General features: G+C 42.9%; 2 protein-coding genes across 2 annotated transcripts; one reads left to right on the forward strand and one right to left on the reverse strand.

The window, feature by feature from the left end:
* Positions 1 to 6772: 6772 nt before the first annotated feature.
* Positions 6773 to 8092, reverse strand: FOMMEDRAFT_81195 (arylalcohol dehydrogenase; the record flags this gene model as incomplete). The annotated part of the gene is made up of 4 exons (XM_007264466.1): positions 6773 to 6874; positions 6925 to 7674; positions 7734 to 7815; positions 7866 to 8092. The coding sequence occupies 4 exons, from the start codon at positions 8090 to 8092 to the stop codon at positions 6773 to 6775; spliced, it is 1161 nt and encodes a 386-aa protein (XP_007264528.1).
* Positions 8093 to 11415: 3323 nt separating this feature from the next.
* On the forward strand, positions 11416 to 12384 carry FOMMEDRAFT_27071 (uncharacterized protein; the record flags this gene model as incomplete). The annotated part of the gene is made up of 2 exons (XM_007264467.1): positions 11416 to 11896; positions 12293 to 12384. The coding sequence occupies 2 exons, from the start codon at positions 11416 to 11418 to the stop codon at positions 12382 to 12384; spliced, it is 573 nt and encodes a 190-aa protein (XP_007264529.1).
* Positions 12385 to 12791: the final 407 nt, after the last annotated feature.

Below are 12791 nucleotides of genomic sequence, written 5' to 3' on the forward strand. Positions count from 1 at the left end.
GACAGATTGTGATCCAATCTGACCAAAAGACAGAATGTGTGTGTTCATGCCATTGTAGTTCATTCCCTTCAGCAGCCTTCATAAGGGCTTCCTGTATGTCAAAGTGGCAGCATTCAATAATACCATTAGCTTGAGAGTTGTATACACTAATACAGATGTGATTGATGTAGTATCAGTTGTGAAGCCAATCTAGTGCAGCAACAAACAGGGTTCTGTTGTCAGTAACAAGTTCTAGGCACACACTAAATCAACAGAGAATATCTTCAAAAATGAATTGTCTGATACTTTGTCCAGTTTCAGAACAGAGTAAGTGGAACTCAGGGTAGCTGGAGAGTGTGCATCAAGTATGAACAATGTATTGGAACCCTCCTGCTTTTGGCATGAACTTAGTGTCAATGTGTACCTTGGCAAATAACAGAGCAATCTTTAGAATGCTGGGAGGGATCAGGATTTGAGTTGTCTGACAGAGTTAGCATTTGTAGTAGGTGTAGATGTAGTACTTGACATTGGGTCTAAGGCTAGGCCACCAGAAGTGGTCAAGAAGTCTAGCCTGGACAGAGTAGACTCCTTTATGTCTAAGATTGTTATACACAGTCTTGACAAGATTCCATTGTCTGTCAGGTTCTATTACAAGTTAGTGGTTGCCATTCTGGGTTTTCTGCTACAGTCAGCTGTTCTTGACAAAGAAAGTGGTTGTATAGCAAACAAAGGTGGTGAATTTGTGATTTTCCATCCTGGGCAGTCAGAGGCATGTTTCCAGGAAGGTCTTGACTTGTCTGAGACAATATTCTCTAGCACACATACAATCAGTTGTTGGAAATGTCTCAGAAGGTTTAGTATTGTTCAGAACAGTAAACACAGAACTGTAACAGAAGGTGTAAGCTTGGTCAATCTATTCCTCAAAGTTATCTTCTTCTTCTGGGTCGGCTTCAGTGCATGGCTGTTGAGACAGTCTGTCAGTACAAGCAAACTGTAGGGCCAGAACGTGTTGGAACTCAAAGTTGAACAGCAGGATTCTGGCAATCCATCTGTTAATTGTAGCATTCAGCTGTAGGTCTGGGTTATTTATCATACCCTTAACATAGACAGTATCCATTTCCACTACTAACTTCCTTACTCTGATAAGGTGAATTTGTAGGGCACAGAGTGTACAGAACAATCCAAAGAGTTTGATCTTGGCTTGAGAGTATTAGGATTACACTTTGTTCCAGTTAATCAATCCAAATCAGTTGATTTGACAACAACTGTCAAGGTGTTCTTGTCCAAGATAGAATCCTACACCAATAATAGATGAGTCCACAGTAACAATAACCTCCATGTCTGACTCATAGTCAATAGCACATAAGGTAGGGCTATTGATAACAGTGTCTTTGAGTTTGTCTATTACTACCATGTGTTCCAAACAGAACTCAAACAGAACATTGTGCTTGGTCAAATGTGTGAGTAGTCTAGTAAGCTGAGCAAAATTTTGAATAAACATACAGAGGACACCTGTGGTTCTGAGGAATCCTCTAACTTTGGAGACAGATTGACATGCAGGCCAGTTGCAGATTTTCTGGACTTTTGAATCATCTGGCTCCCTTCCAGTGTAGGTACACTTATGACTTAAGACAGTTGCATACAGTTGGAATGTACACAGCTTCAGACTAGAGAATGTTCTGTAGACTGCTTTGACTCACTGTATGACATGGTTTAGGTTGTGAGTGTGTTCTCATACAAATCATCAGATACCAGGGTTTCCAGGAACAGTTTTGTATGTTCTGTCCAGAAGTTTGTATCTTGTAGTTCTGCCTTTGACATAGACATTATCAGTGTAGGGTTGTACTGTATTAGGAATTTTGTCCTGTAAAATAAAAGTAATATCACTATGTATAATTTGAAAAGAATTAGTATAACCCATCAGAATAACAGTAAGTTGGAACGTTCTGAGTAGTGTCTGAAACGTTGTAAGATTGTAAGAGCATTCATTGAGAGAGTATTAGTCAAAGGCAACAAAGAGATCTAGTACAGAGTAAATGGCCCTTCTAGAGAAGGATTCAACAACCTGTTCAATCATTAGAGGTACAAATGAGTCTTGAATCAAAACTTGGTTGAGTTCCTGGAGGTTGTGGACCAGGCACAAAGACTTTCTGTCTTTCTTTACTATAGTAAACCATTGGGAACAGTAAGATGAGTTTGACAGCTTATAAACTCTAGTAGTGATTTTGTCTTTGAGAATTTTCACAACTGTGTCAAGGTTTCCCTGTAGAATCCAGATGTTCCTTTGTACCCATGGAATATGTAGAACAGTCAGAATCAAAATCAGATTGAAGTATTCTGGGTCCAGGGCACCTTTCTCAAGCTCATTCCAGGCAAAGGTGTTCTCATACATTGAAATCAGGTTGATCAAAAGCTGGCACTCTTCTGGCCAGAGGAAGTTGTATGGATTGATGTCAAGAGCTTCCATACATTCTTGTGTGAAACAGTGTATTGGGACAAACAGCTTGGGGTGTAGCAGTAGTTCCAGCATGTCCTTTAACAGATCAGGATGCTTCTGTTGAACAATCTGAAATTCTTCCAGGAGAGTTCCAGCAACTGGTCTAACCTTCTTTGCTACCTTCTTGTATACAAATATGTTTTCTCTAGGGCTGTCAGGTGTGTATAGAACAAAGGGGTCTAATCCTGGGGTGGCTGACAGGGTGACTGGACAACTGAGGAGCAGATTGACTATGGTAGAGACTGGTGTGTGTCTATTGTAAGATGGTGTGTGTGTATCAGGAATTGCAGCTTTGGTAGTATCAGAACTCAAATCAGAACACTGTTTGTCCTGAACACTAAGGGGCTGATTGACTAATATAGGAGTTGAGAGATCAGTGATTACTACAAATCCTTGTTTGTTACATTTCTACAGAACAGTTCATGTTCTGGTCATAACTCAGCACTTCTGTTGACAATCCAAGGGATCTGATAGTGTTATGGACTAGTTACTGTTAATAAAGTCCTTTGTTTCACATTCTATGATAGTAAAGAATGGTCTGCCTAGGAGTGTCTCAAACAGGGCTTAACAAATGACTTGAGCTTGGAGGGCAATGTTGACTCTAGTAATATTGATCTTTATGTTCTCAACAGTACTGAGTGTCAGCACTTGTCCAGAGTCAGTAGTTTTGAGTATAATTGTAAGATTAGAACACAGATAGATTCTGAGACGTTTCCATACATCCTTACAAATGATACAGAGTGTTACTCCCTAGTCTAGAATACAGTGGATTTCTTTAGTATCTTTGAAGATGGCTTTAACTGTACATAACAGTATAGCCTGTTCTGTAACTGACTCTAGGCTCTATGTATACTATGAGACTTGAGCTACAATTGCATCTTTAGAAGTTGTTGGTTCTAAGAGTTCTGTCAAGACAAGGTGTGTGGCAGTGTTTGGAACTCACCTAGCAGATGACAGTTCCTTGACTTGCTTTCAGACATTAGGTGCAATCAACAACAGCTCCTTCAGGGTGAGGCTGATGCTAGAGTCTAGAATGTGAGAGACTATCTGCTGGACAATGATAGGGTCTTTAATGGGAGAGAGATTACAGTACTAATGTGGTTCTGGTGGTGGTCTGGCAGTAGGCTTGTCAGTGTACTTCAATCTGTCATGCTTCAGGGCCTGGCTTACTTTGGCAGGTAGTGTGGGCTTTGGTTCCAGCTTAGGTTCCTTGTCCTTCTTCTTTAGAATACTTGTTGTTCCACACCTTAGAACCTCTACTCTGTCAAACTTGAGCTTCTTACCAGTAGTGACTTTCTTCTTTGCCTCTCTGAGTAAGACTTTGAGTCTTTCAACCTTGTATTCTGCTTCCAAGACTTCTTCAATATATGTAGCTAGAACAGTAAACAATGTTTGGGATACTAGTGCTGGCTTTACAATTTTGAGGAGGGACACTATATGTAGTAGTGTGTCCTGTATGTCTCAGGAGACTTGAGCATACTTTCTAGGGTTGGTTGTGTGATACTAGTTGAAACAATCCATGAGTAGTTGGCCTTAGATTGTTAACAGAATGAACAATCTGTCAGGGAGAACAACCTTTCTAAATGTGTTCCAGATACACTTTCTGTTACAAATGAACTCATTAACCTTCAGACACAAGCAAATGAAGTGTCTGTCTTCTCTGTAGAAGGAGCAGTTTGTGTTGTAGGGCAGCCCTGTAGAATAAGCAGATTGTGCAGATTGTATACCTGTGTTTCCTACAAACAGGGAACTGGTCTTGCATTCAAACAAGTCTAACTTGCTTTAGAATGAGTAGAGCAAATCAAGGATGGTAGCTATGTTTACATCTTCTTTCTTTATTAGAATGTTTCTGGAACTCATTGTTCCAGTCACATTGACTGTCTTTCCTAAGCATTGTAAAGCCATACCTCCTCACATAAGCTTAGCAGCCTTAACAACTTCAGTGTATGTGTAAGCTATACAACTGTTGTGGTTAGGGTTACAGGCTAGCAAACAGAGAGTTAGCTGATCTTTGAAGGCACTTGTAATACTGTTGAGGAATGCTTCATTCTGATCTTCTTCCATGATTTCTTTCTTTGAGACTAGGAAGCTTACTATCTTCTGGAACTTGTACTAGTACTCTACAAACTCCTCTCAGTTCTAGATTCTAGTAACAGCCTATTGTTGGACTAGGATACAGAGGTCATTCTTTACATAGTAGTAATTACAGTCAAGGGACAGGTATAATCTAAGAATTGCTGCTTGAGCAGCTTGCTAATCTGAGGCACTGTCTGTAGCTTCAGGTATTGAGGCCCAGATCTCAGAATTGGATTGGTTAGTATAATATTTTACTCTCTAGATAAGCTGTTGATCAGAAAGTTGGAACTCATCTCCAATCATTTCTACTTCTTCAAGGAACCAAGGCAGGTCCTACACATTGGTTCTGTCATAATAGGGAGTATCACAGCTTGTTTGGTGTGGAGGCAGGCCAGTCTGTCCTCAGATTGTAACTAGTAGGGTATTCAGAATGTTGGTTGTGGCTGGCTGGCCACTCAGAGTACTAGCTGTAGCAGGCAAGCTGCTCAGATTATTCTGTGAGCTCATCTGTTGAGACTGGGAACTTATCAGATTGTTCTGTGTACTCAGAACTGTCAGAATGATCAGAATTGATGGAAATGCTAGAGTGATTGTGTGGTCCTCTTCTTGAACAGACAGAACAGGAGATGCAGAACAAGTAGAGTTGTGTGTAGAGGTTAATGGAAACAAACTAGGGAACAAACTATGAAACATGGATAGTGAAGCTGAGCTGGATTGCTCAAGAGGTTGTATGGAAACCCCTTTAGAAACAGGACTGGGTGTGTAGGATACAGGTTGTAAGAGGTTACAGTCAACCAAATCTAATTTGGGTCCAGAATCTGATTCTTCTGTGATTGAGTTGGTGCACTCTCAGTAGTGCTACCACCTGTTGGCTGCTCAGCCTACTCAAGACACCTTGAGAAACCCCCCTTACAGTGGGCTCCAAAATGTTGATCTCAAGTACTAGTTGAGGTAGAAGAGGTCAGTTGAGTCTGCAAGGTACAGATGCTGAGAGGGGTCAAGAGTGAGAAGGAATAGGTAGATCTGAGCAGAATGTACAAGTTCCAAAGGTGACAATTAACAAGACAAGAGTAGTGCAGAACAACAAAGCCACACTTCAGAACAAGGCAATACAAGATGAGACAAGGTAAGATGGAATGTTAACTGAGGAGACTGTCAAACTACACACTAAGAGTTGCAGTAGAGAGTAACTTGATTGCTCTAAAGTACAAATTATATGAGGGTATTTATAGAAATTATGAGTCCTTTGTAGCTACTAGTCCTTTGTGAACAAATCCACTACTGTCTCCTTTGTATCAACCTATCTGGGACTCTGGATCTGAGTCCCCTTTGTATCAATTGACCAGCTGTCTGAAGGCTCAGAGTCTTGCCTTTGTGAATCAGAACTGGAGTCCAGAACCTAACTAGTCTGAGTTGAGTGACCAAGACTATTGTGTGGGCAATGATGACGTAATCGAAGGATTGCTGACGTGAGGATGATGCAACTTTGATGCAACTGAGCCCTTCTGATCAGAACATATTGGAACGTACATGTTGCAAGAGTGTGACACTATGTATAGTCTCTGTAAAACATTACAAACATGTATTACCCTTTCAAAACTTGGTAATCCTTACAATACATTTCAAAAAAGGGAGGTCCAATATTATACATTTTATATGTTTAAAAGGGGTATTACCCTTATGTACTTTTATTACATTAATAAATCTTACAGTACCTTATACAAAGTTATACTACTTTATCAGAAATCGAGGTCTGATAATATGTAAATTACTTTTTTTACTTTTTTCACTTTTTTCACACCATTATAATGTAATATAACCTTTTAGACTTTTTCCCAATGTATTGTTCTGTTCTCATTGTGACATTGTCTCAAATCCTGACATACCTCCCCTTTCATTACATTCTTTCACTGTGTCAAGCCTTGTGAATTCAATGACTGTAAAATGCCTCGACATTTAACTCTCAAATATGTCATCAACAGAAATCTCCTGTAGAGGCCTGGTGCTCAACAATGTGAGTAATTGATGCAGCCATTTCCAGAGTCACTACATAATGGTATAGGCTGGGCTGATGTAACAAACAAATGGTATATATTATACATCCCTTCACGTGCGTCCCCCCACCTCCCCACTCCCAACGAATGCCTCTGCCTTTTTCGGATTTTGAACCTTATGCTTCATGGATAAAAAAATGTTCCTACAGGGTCAGGTCGTATTTCTTCAGAGCTTTGGGGTAGCTTTGATTGCTTTGGGGAGCGGCCAACGATCCCAGTGTGCAGCAGTATCCAAGAGACGGCTGGGCCCATTCGAAGCTCCATCACCCTAGGAGTCATATGAACATACAATGAAGAAGGTAAAATAAATATGCTTACGATCAGTGCAGTAGGGAAGCCCGGATCGAACGGAATAATACTCTCAAGGTACTCAATCTGCTCGTCGGAAAGAGAGATCTGGAGTGCCTCGATGTTCGCCATGAGTTGTTCGATTTTACGGCCACCAATGACAGGAAATACGTATGACGTTTTCTGCATGACATACGCGATAGCAACAGCGCTGATGTGTTCCGTACCAACCTCCTTTGCGACTTTCTCCAGCGCAGTACTCATTTTCTTCTCGTTTTCATTACGCATCCAACCTGACTGGAAGAAAAGGCGCCCCTTTTCTCCTGACGCTAGTCGTCGTTTCTCTTCCGCATCGGTACGTAGGCGTCCTGCTGCTAAGACATTCCACGGCGCAAGTGCTAAACCATTCGCACGCGCCATCGGTATGATCTCACGCTCGAAGCTGCGGTCCATAACATTCCACGATCCCTGGTAAATAACAAAAGGCGACTTTCCATGGCTTTTCGCATATTCATTGGCCGCCGAGACCACCCATGCAGGGGTATCTGATACCCCCAAATAAAGAACCTTCCCAGCAACAACGAGGTGATGCAGACTGTCCATAACCTCCCGGATAGATGTATTGAAGTCCCACCAATGTACGTACAGGATATCGATGTACGAAGTACGTAATTTCTTGAGGCTAGCTTCCACGCTTATCTTGAGTGATTTCGCATTATTTCCAACGTAGTTCGCTTTAATAGCGATGTCAGTTGCTGAACGTTTGAAATTTACTGTGTACTTTTTTTTAAACAGCGATGGACATGAGTCGCGCAAATATAGTGAATACCGTTTCTAACCTTTGTCGCAATCACAAGCTGGTCGCGAATACCGCGCCTTTCTGTCCATTCTCCAATGAACATTTCGGACGTTTCCTCCTGACTATGAAGGAACAATCAGTTGGCGTAATGAAAGTCGATTGGAACACAAACTATGCATTGGCTGTATCAATAAAATTACCACCCGCATCGAAGTAAGCATCAAGAAGCTTGAACGATGCCTCTTTATCCATCGCTCCCATGCCTATATCTACCCATTTGTCCCCAATACTTGCCGCACCGAGCTGAAGAGGCGAAACGCGAACTGCCGCTAGGGGAGAGAGGACTCGATACCGGCCCAACGGAGTTGGTGGTGGTGGCGGGGCCTTCCAAAATGACATTGTCCGGGAGACACGATAACCTTGAGCTCTATACCGAACCTTATTTATACCACCAGAAATCGCCCAAGACCGTCCGACAGTACCAGTTCACCATTATAAATCGTCGTAATCAGTGCAACGAAGCCGGCTGCGGAATTCCGGCAACGTGTCATGCGAAGACAAGCATCGTTGGCAGTCCTGAGTGCAAAGAAGAGCAGAGAAGCACATATGTGAATTACATCCGAACAAACAAATCGCCGTTTTAGAGCCGTATCAATAAGTCCCATTTGACAGTGCCCAGAATCCATTGCTTCGAACAACACGGTTGGACTATTGGACACGACTAAATGTTAATTTTGACGTGTTGTGTCAGACGCAAAGCCCCTCTGATCCCGGTTCACCTCCCAAACTGCGAGTCCATCAGACCTCGAAGATCAAAGCCAAGTCTGGCACCATGTGCTTCAGCATATGAAGTTCTTTTATATTTGCCTTGAGGACTCCTGCCAGGCGTCATTACTAAGTATGAATATGGGAAGGATGGGAAGGTAAGAGTCGAACACAAGTTGCACTCGTTCAATGCTTCCATTTAGAGAAGGGAGCAAGCGCTTACATATATATTATTACTGGGTAATAAACACGTGATGTTACAGCCTGGTGTCAGACATCTGAAACCTCTACGGTCTACTGATGTCCATATTCTTCTCCCAAATTCGTGACCTACCTCGTGCCCAATGGATGCTAATTCCCTCGCTCTGGAAACACTCGGTGACATGTCCTACGAGTGTGTACGCAGCATGTATTATCGAAAGGTAAGGGAGGAAACTGGTAGGGTACCAGTCAGAATTTCGAGCGTTTGTTGGCGGTGGCAATGTCTGGCCTTCTCATTGCCCATGCTCTGACCCTACTTGGACCGCTTCATTTATCGCGCACCTAAGAAGCCGTTGATTAAAGTTTTCGATGCGTGGCTTCAGAGGTCGAACAGCGCGCCACTCAATCTCTCGTTCATTTGTTTCGTCGATGATCACGGTCGCCCAGAGGCCCACGAAGTAGCTGAACGCGTCGTCTTAATGTTGCTCGATCACCAATGGTATTCAGGAAAAGTCGTCTTCTATTGGCTATCTAAGCGTCTTGCAGCTTCCCGCGTATAAGGCTAATATATGTGCCCATGTTGACCACACTTTCCTTACCCGCAAGAATCAACTTTAGTTCTTGCAAACCATGCATGTCAATCTTGCACAATCTGCAAAGCTTGAGCACTCACTTCTCGAAGGTCCATTCCCCTTCCCCTCCCCCTTCCCCCCCCCTGTTAAACGGAGATCCGCTGATGCATCGTCGAGCTCGGTTAAGCTCAATTTCCAGGAGTTTTCTATGGTACCCAACATCTCAACGTTCTCGAGGCGAATCCGAATTCGAAGAAACTCAACGCCATCCTCAGCTCAAGGTGTCCATTCTCTTACAACGGGGATTGTTCTGTCATCTCGCATAATCTCCGCGTCCTTGTGTTGTGCGTGCTGTTTCAGCATCCGTAATTGATAAAGTAGAGCTCTCTGCAATTGACATACGGTCATCACAGGAGAGGAGGATAGAGGTGAAATTATCCCGGCTTTGTGAAAACGTTCTTCGCCACCGTTACTTTGCCTGATGATTAGCGGCAGCTGTGTGATCAAAGAGACAGTTGTACAGCTGGCTCCCCTTCTTCAAGTGCTTGCCTTGGCGTCTTGCACAGTTTCAGCACATTTGTTCAGTGTTCTTTTCATGTCCAGTCGTGCGCACACTGGTGTTTTCCATCCGGGCTGCAAGGGACCGGATTGTAGGCCCCGACCTGAGATACTTTTGCTTCTGGGAGAGCTACTCCGTTGTCGGTGGACTCTGCGAATGTCCTGATGCATTATGCATCATGCTAGAATCGTGCTGGGAAGCATTGAAGCTGTGGGATTGTCTCGTGGACGTACATAGGCTTCGTAACTCGTTCTCTGTAGCTGATCATGATTGAGTGCACGGGTCACATCAGAGGCAGTAGGGTTTTCGTGTTATATACACTAGTGGAAATATATATATACTAGATAACTTTATACCTGCCTATGGATCTTGAAACGGTTTTTTCTTCTTTTACCACAGCGTGTCTGGTCAGGCAGTTGCACACAGTCTATGAAATCTTGTTTATTGGTGGATCTTGAATGACCTGCAAGTAGGTAGTTACAGATTTGCAATATTGTACTCATTGAAGCCGATCCTGTTACTGTCGACTCGGATGCTCGCTCATATCACTGTGCAATGCTCTTTTTTGAGTCGCTTCGTTCCATTTAGATGCGATTAATATTATTGCACTTGCTTATGGTCAGTTCAAGTATGTCAAGCCTATTCCTTGATGTTTTCAAATTAACACCAGACAGTGCTTCCGGACGTAAGTGACGCTGGCGTTCACTATTTCTCTGTCTGCAGTAAACACCAAGATCAAGCTAGCTATTTAAGCGTGTACAAAATGAAGATAATTGAGAGTATATGCCGTGTAATGCGATAGGCAAACTGTTCTCACGCATTACTGATTATATATATGTATGGGAAGGTCGAGGAGGCAAGCCGCAAGACGAGAGACTGTTACATTAGTTCCTCAGCTTTACGATGGGCATGGAGCAAAGATAATAACTGTGGCCGTGCTTACATAACGAAGAAAACCCAACGTGTCTCAGAGAGTGACAGAGACTCAGACTCAATGTTCGCTGAATCCAGCTCTTACATCCTTCTGCGACCCGTGGACTCTGATGTCTTCGTACTCAATGAATATCAACTCTTTCCCTGTGGCGATACTCGGTGACATTTTCCACGAATGCGTGCGAAGTTCGTCTCACCGAAAGGACAGCGTTAGGACACCGATTAGAATTTCGGGCGTTTGTCAACGATGGCGCAATATCTCGCTCTCATTAGGAGTTCTCTGGACATATCTAGACTGCTACGTTGAACATCCGAGGAAACAGTTGATCGAGATTTTCGACGCATGGCTTCACAGATCCAAATGCGCACCACTCAATTTCTCGTTCAAATGTAACCTCAAGCATAACAGATGTCCAAGGGAACATCGAAGAGCTCAGCATGTTGTCTTAATGCTGCTTTATCATCAATGGCATTGGGGCAGCGTCAATTTTACCTGGAAATTTGACAAATCCCCGGGATTACCAGATATAACATTGATAAATATGCCGATACTGAAGTCACTTCGGCTATCTGTCAAGTTGGATGGTGGTTCATATACATATAATTCCGGGCGTGTCAACCTCACACAGTCCCCGAAACTTGAGTGTTTGCGGCTTATCGGTTCGCTTCTTCTCGAAATTGGAGATGAGCCAATGCATTTGACGAGTTCAGTGGATCTGGACCTGAAGGACTTCACAGTACAGCAATGTCTCGACATTCTCAACGTGTATCCGAATTTGAAGAATCTCCGCACCGACTTCTCGACAAGGCGTGACCTGTCCTACAACGAGGAGTCTTACAACGAAGATTGTTCTATTATATCGCATAACCTCCAGGTCCTTGTTCTACAGTGCGATAAGGCTTCGGCATTCGTAGTTAACAAACTGGTGCTCCCTGCTTTGGAACAATTGGTCTACGATGACAAGAGTGCCGAGAATGGATGCGCGAATTTCTTAGCTTTTGTCAAACGTTCTTTACCACCATTAACTCATTTAGAGATTACTGGCCAGTGTGCGGATGACGATGTAGTGTCGCATGCTCTCCCTCTTCTTCCCATGCTTGAGGTTCTCAACCTGGTGTTCTGCATCGTTTCAGGATCGTTCTTTGTTCTTCTTTCTATTCCAAGTGGTGCGGGTACGACTTGTTGCTCTCACGATGAGGGGAAACAGATCGTGTGTCCCAATCTTAAATATCTTCGGGTTTCCTATTATAATGTCGCCGAAGGAATACGCGCGTGTGCTGATGCACTATGCACCATGCTTGAGTCGCGTGCGGATGTTTTGAACCAAAGCAATATCGCTGGGCCTCACTTCCCACTTTCTGCAGCTGATTATGAAAGGGTACAGAATCACATCCGAACAGAAAAGCCAATTATTGCTATTTCCACTAATACTAGCATTACACGATTTTGTATGAGCCGAAACTTGTAGAACATGGCATTTCCTCACCTGGATTTTCCTGAATACTTTTGGCTAGGTGGATTGGTGTAGTCCTTGACCATCTGTTTTCAGTTGCTGCTAATTAGTATAGGAATGGGCAGCAGATGTAAGGTCGTCTCCATCGGAACCCATTCCCAGTCGTCTGAGATCTGGGAGCTAGTTGTAGAAGGCAATGCAACCTGAGGAAATGTCTCTCGGGACAAATATTGCACCCGTTTACGACGGATCCACAATGAATCTTACTTAATCTAATATCCGAAGAGCCTGGCCCTGCAGCTTTGCAACTTCAACTATATCACTTATATCAGTTTTGCCTTAAGTACTATAACATAATCCACGTTGTACATTTATTCGACACACTGTGTTTTACGTTTTTAACAAGTGTAGCAGGAGTGCCCCAAGTACTCTCTCTTATTGAGACATCAAGCAAGTATCTACCTTATATACTACATAGTGAAGTCCGATAATCTGAGACATTCCAAGTGCAGTAATTCTACATAAGGCAATTGGGGATTTCCTAATCCAGAGTGCAATCTAATACTCCCCTTCAAGCATTAATTAAGAACTAAGACTGTATGCCTAATAGTTTG

Source organism: Fomitiporia mediterranea, assembly GCF_000271605.1.
Source record: "Fomitiporia mediterranea MF3/22 unplaced genomic scaffold FOMMEscaffold_4, whole genome shotgun sequence".
NCBI classification, from domain to species: Eukaryota; Fungi; Basidiomycota; class Agaricomycetes; order Hymenochaetales; family Hymenochaetaceae; genus Fomitiporia; species Fomitiporia mediterranea.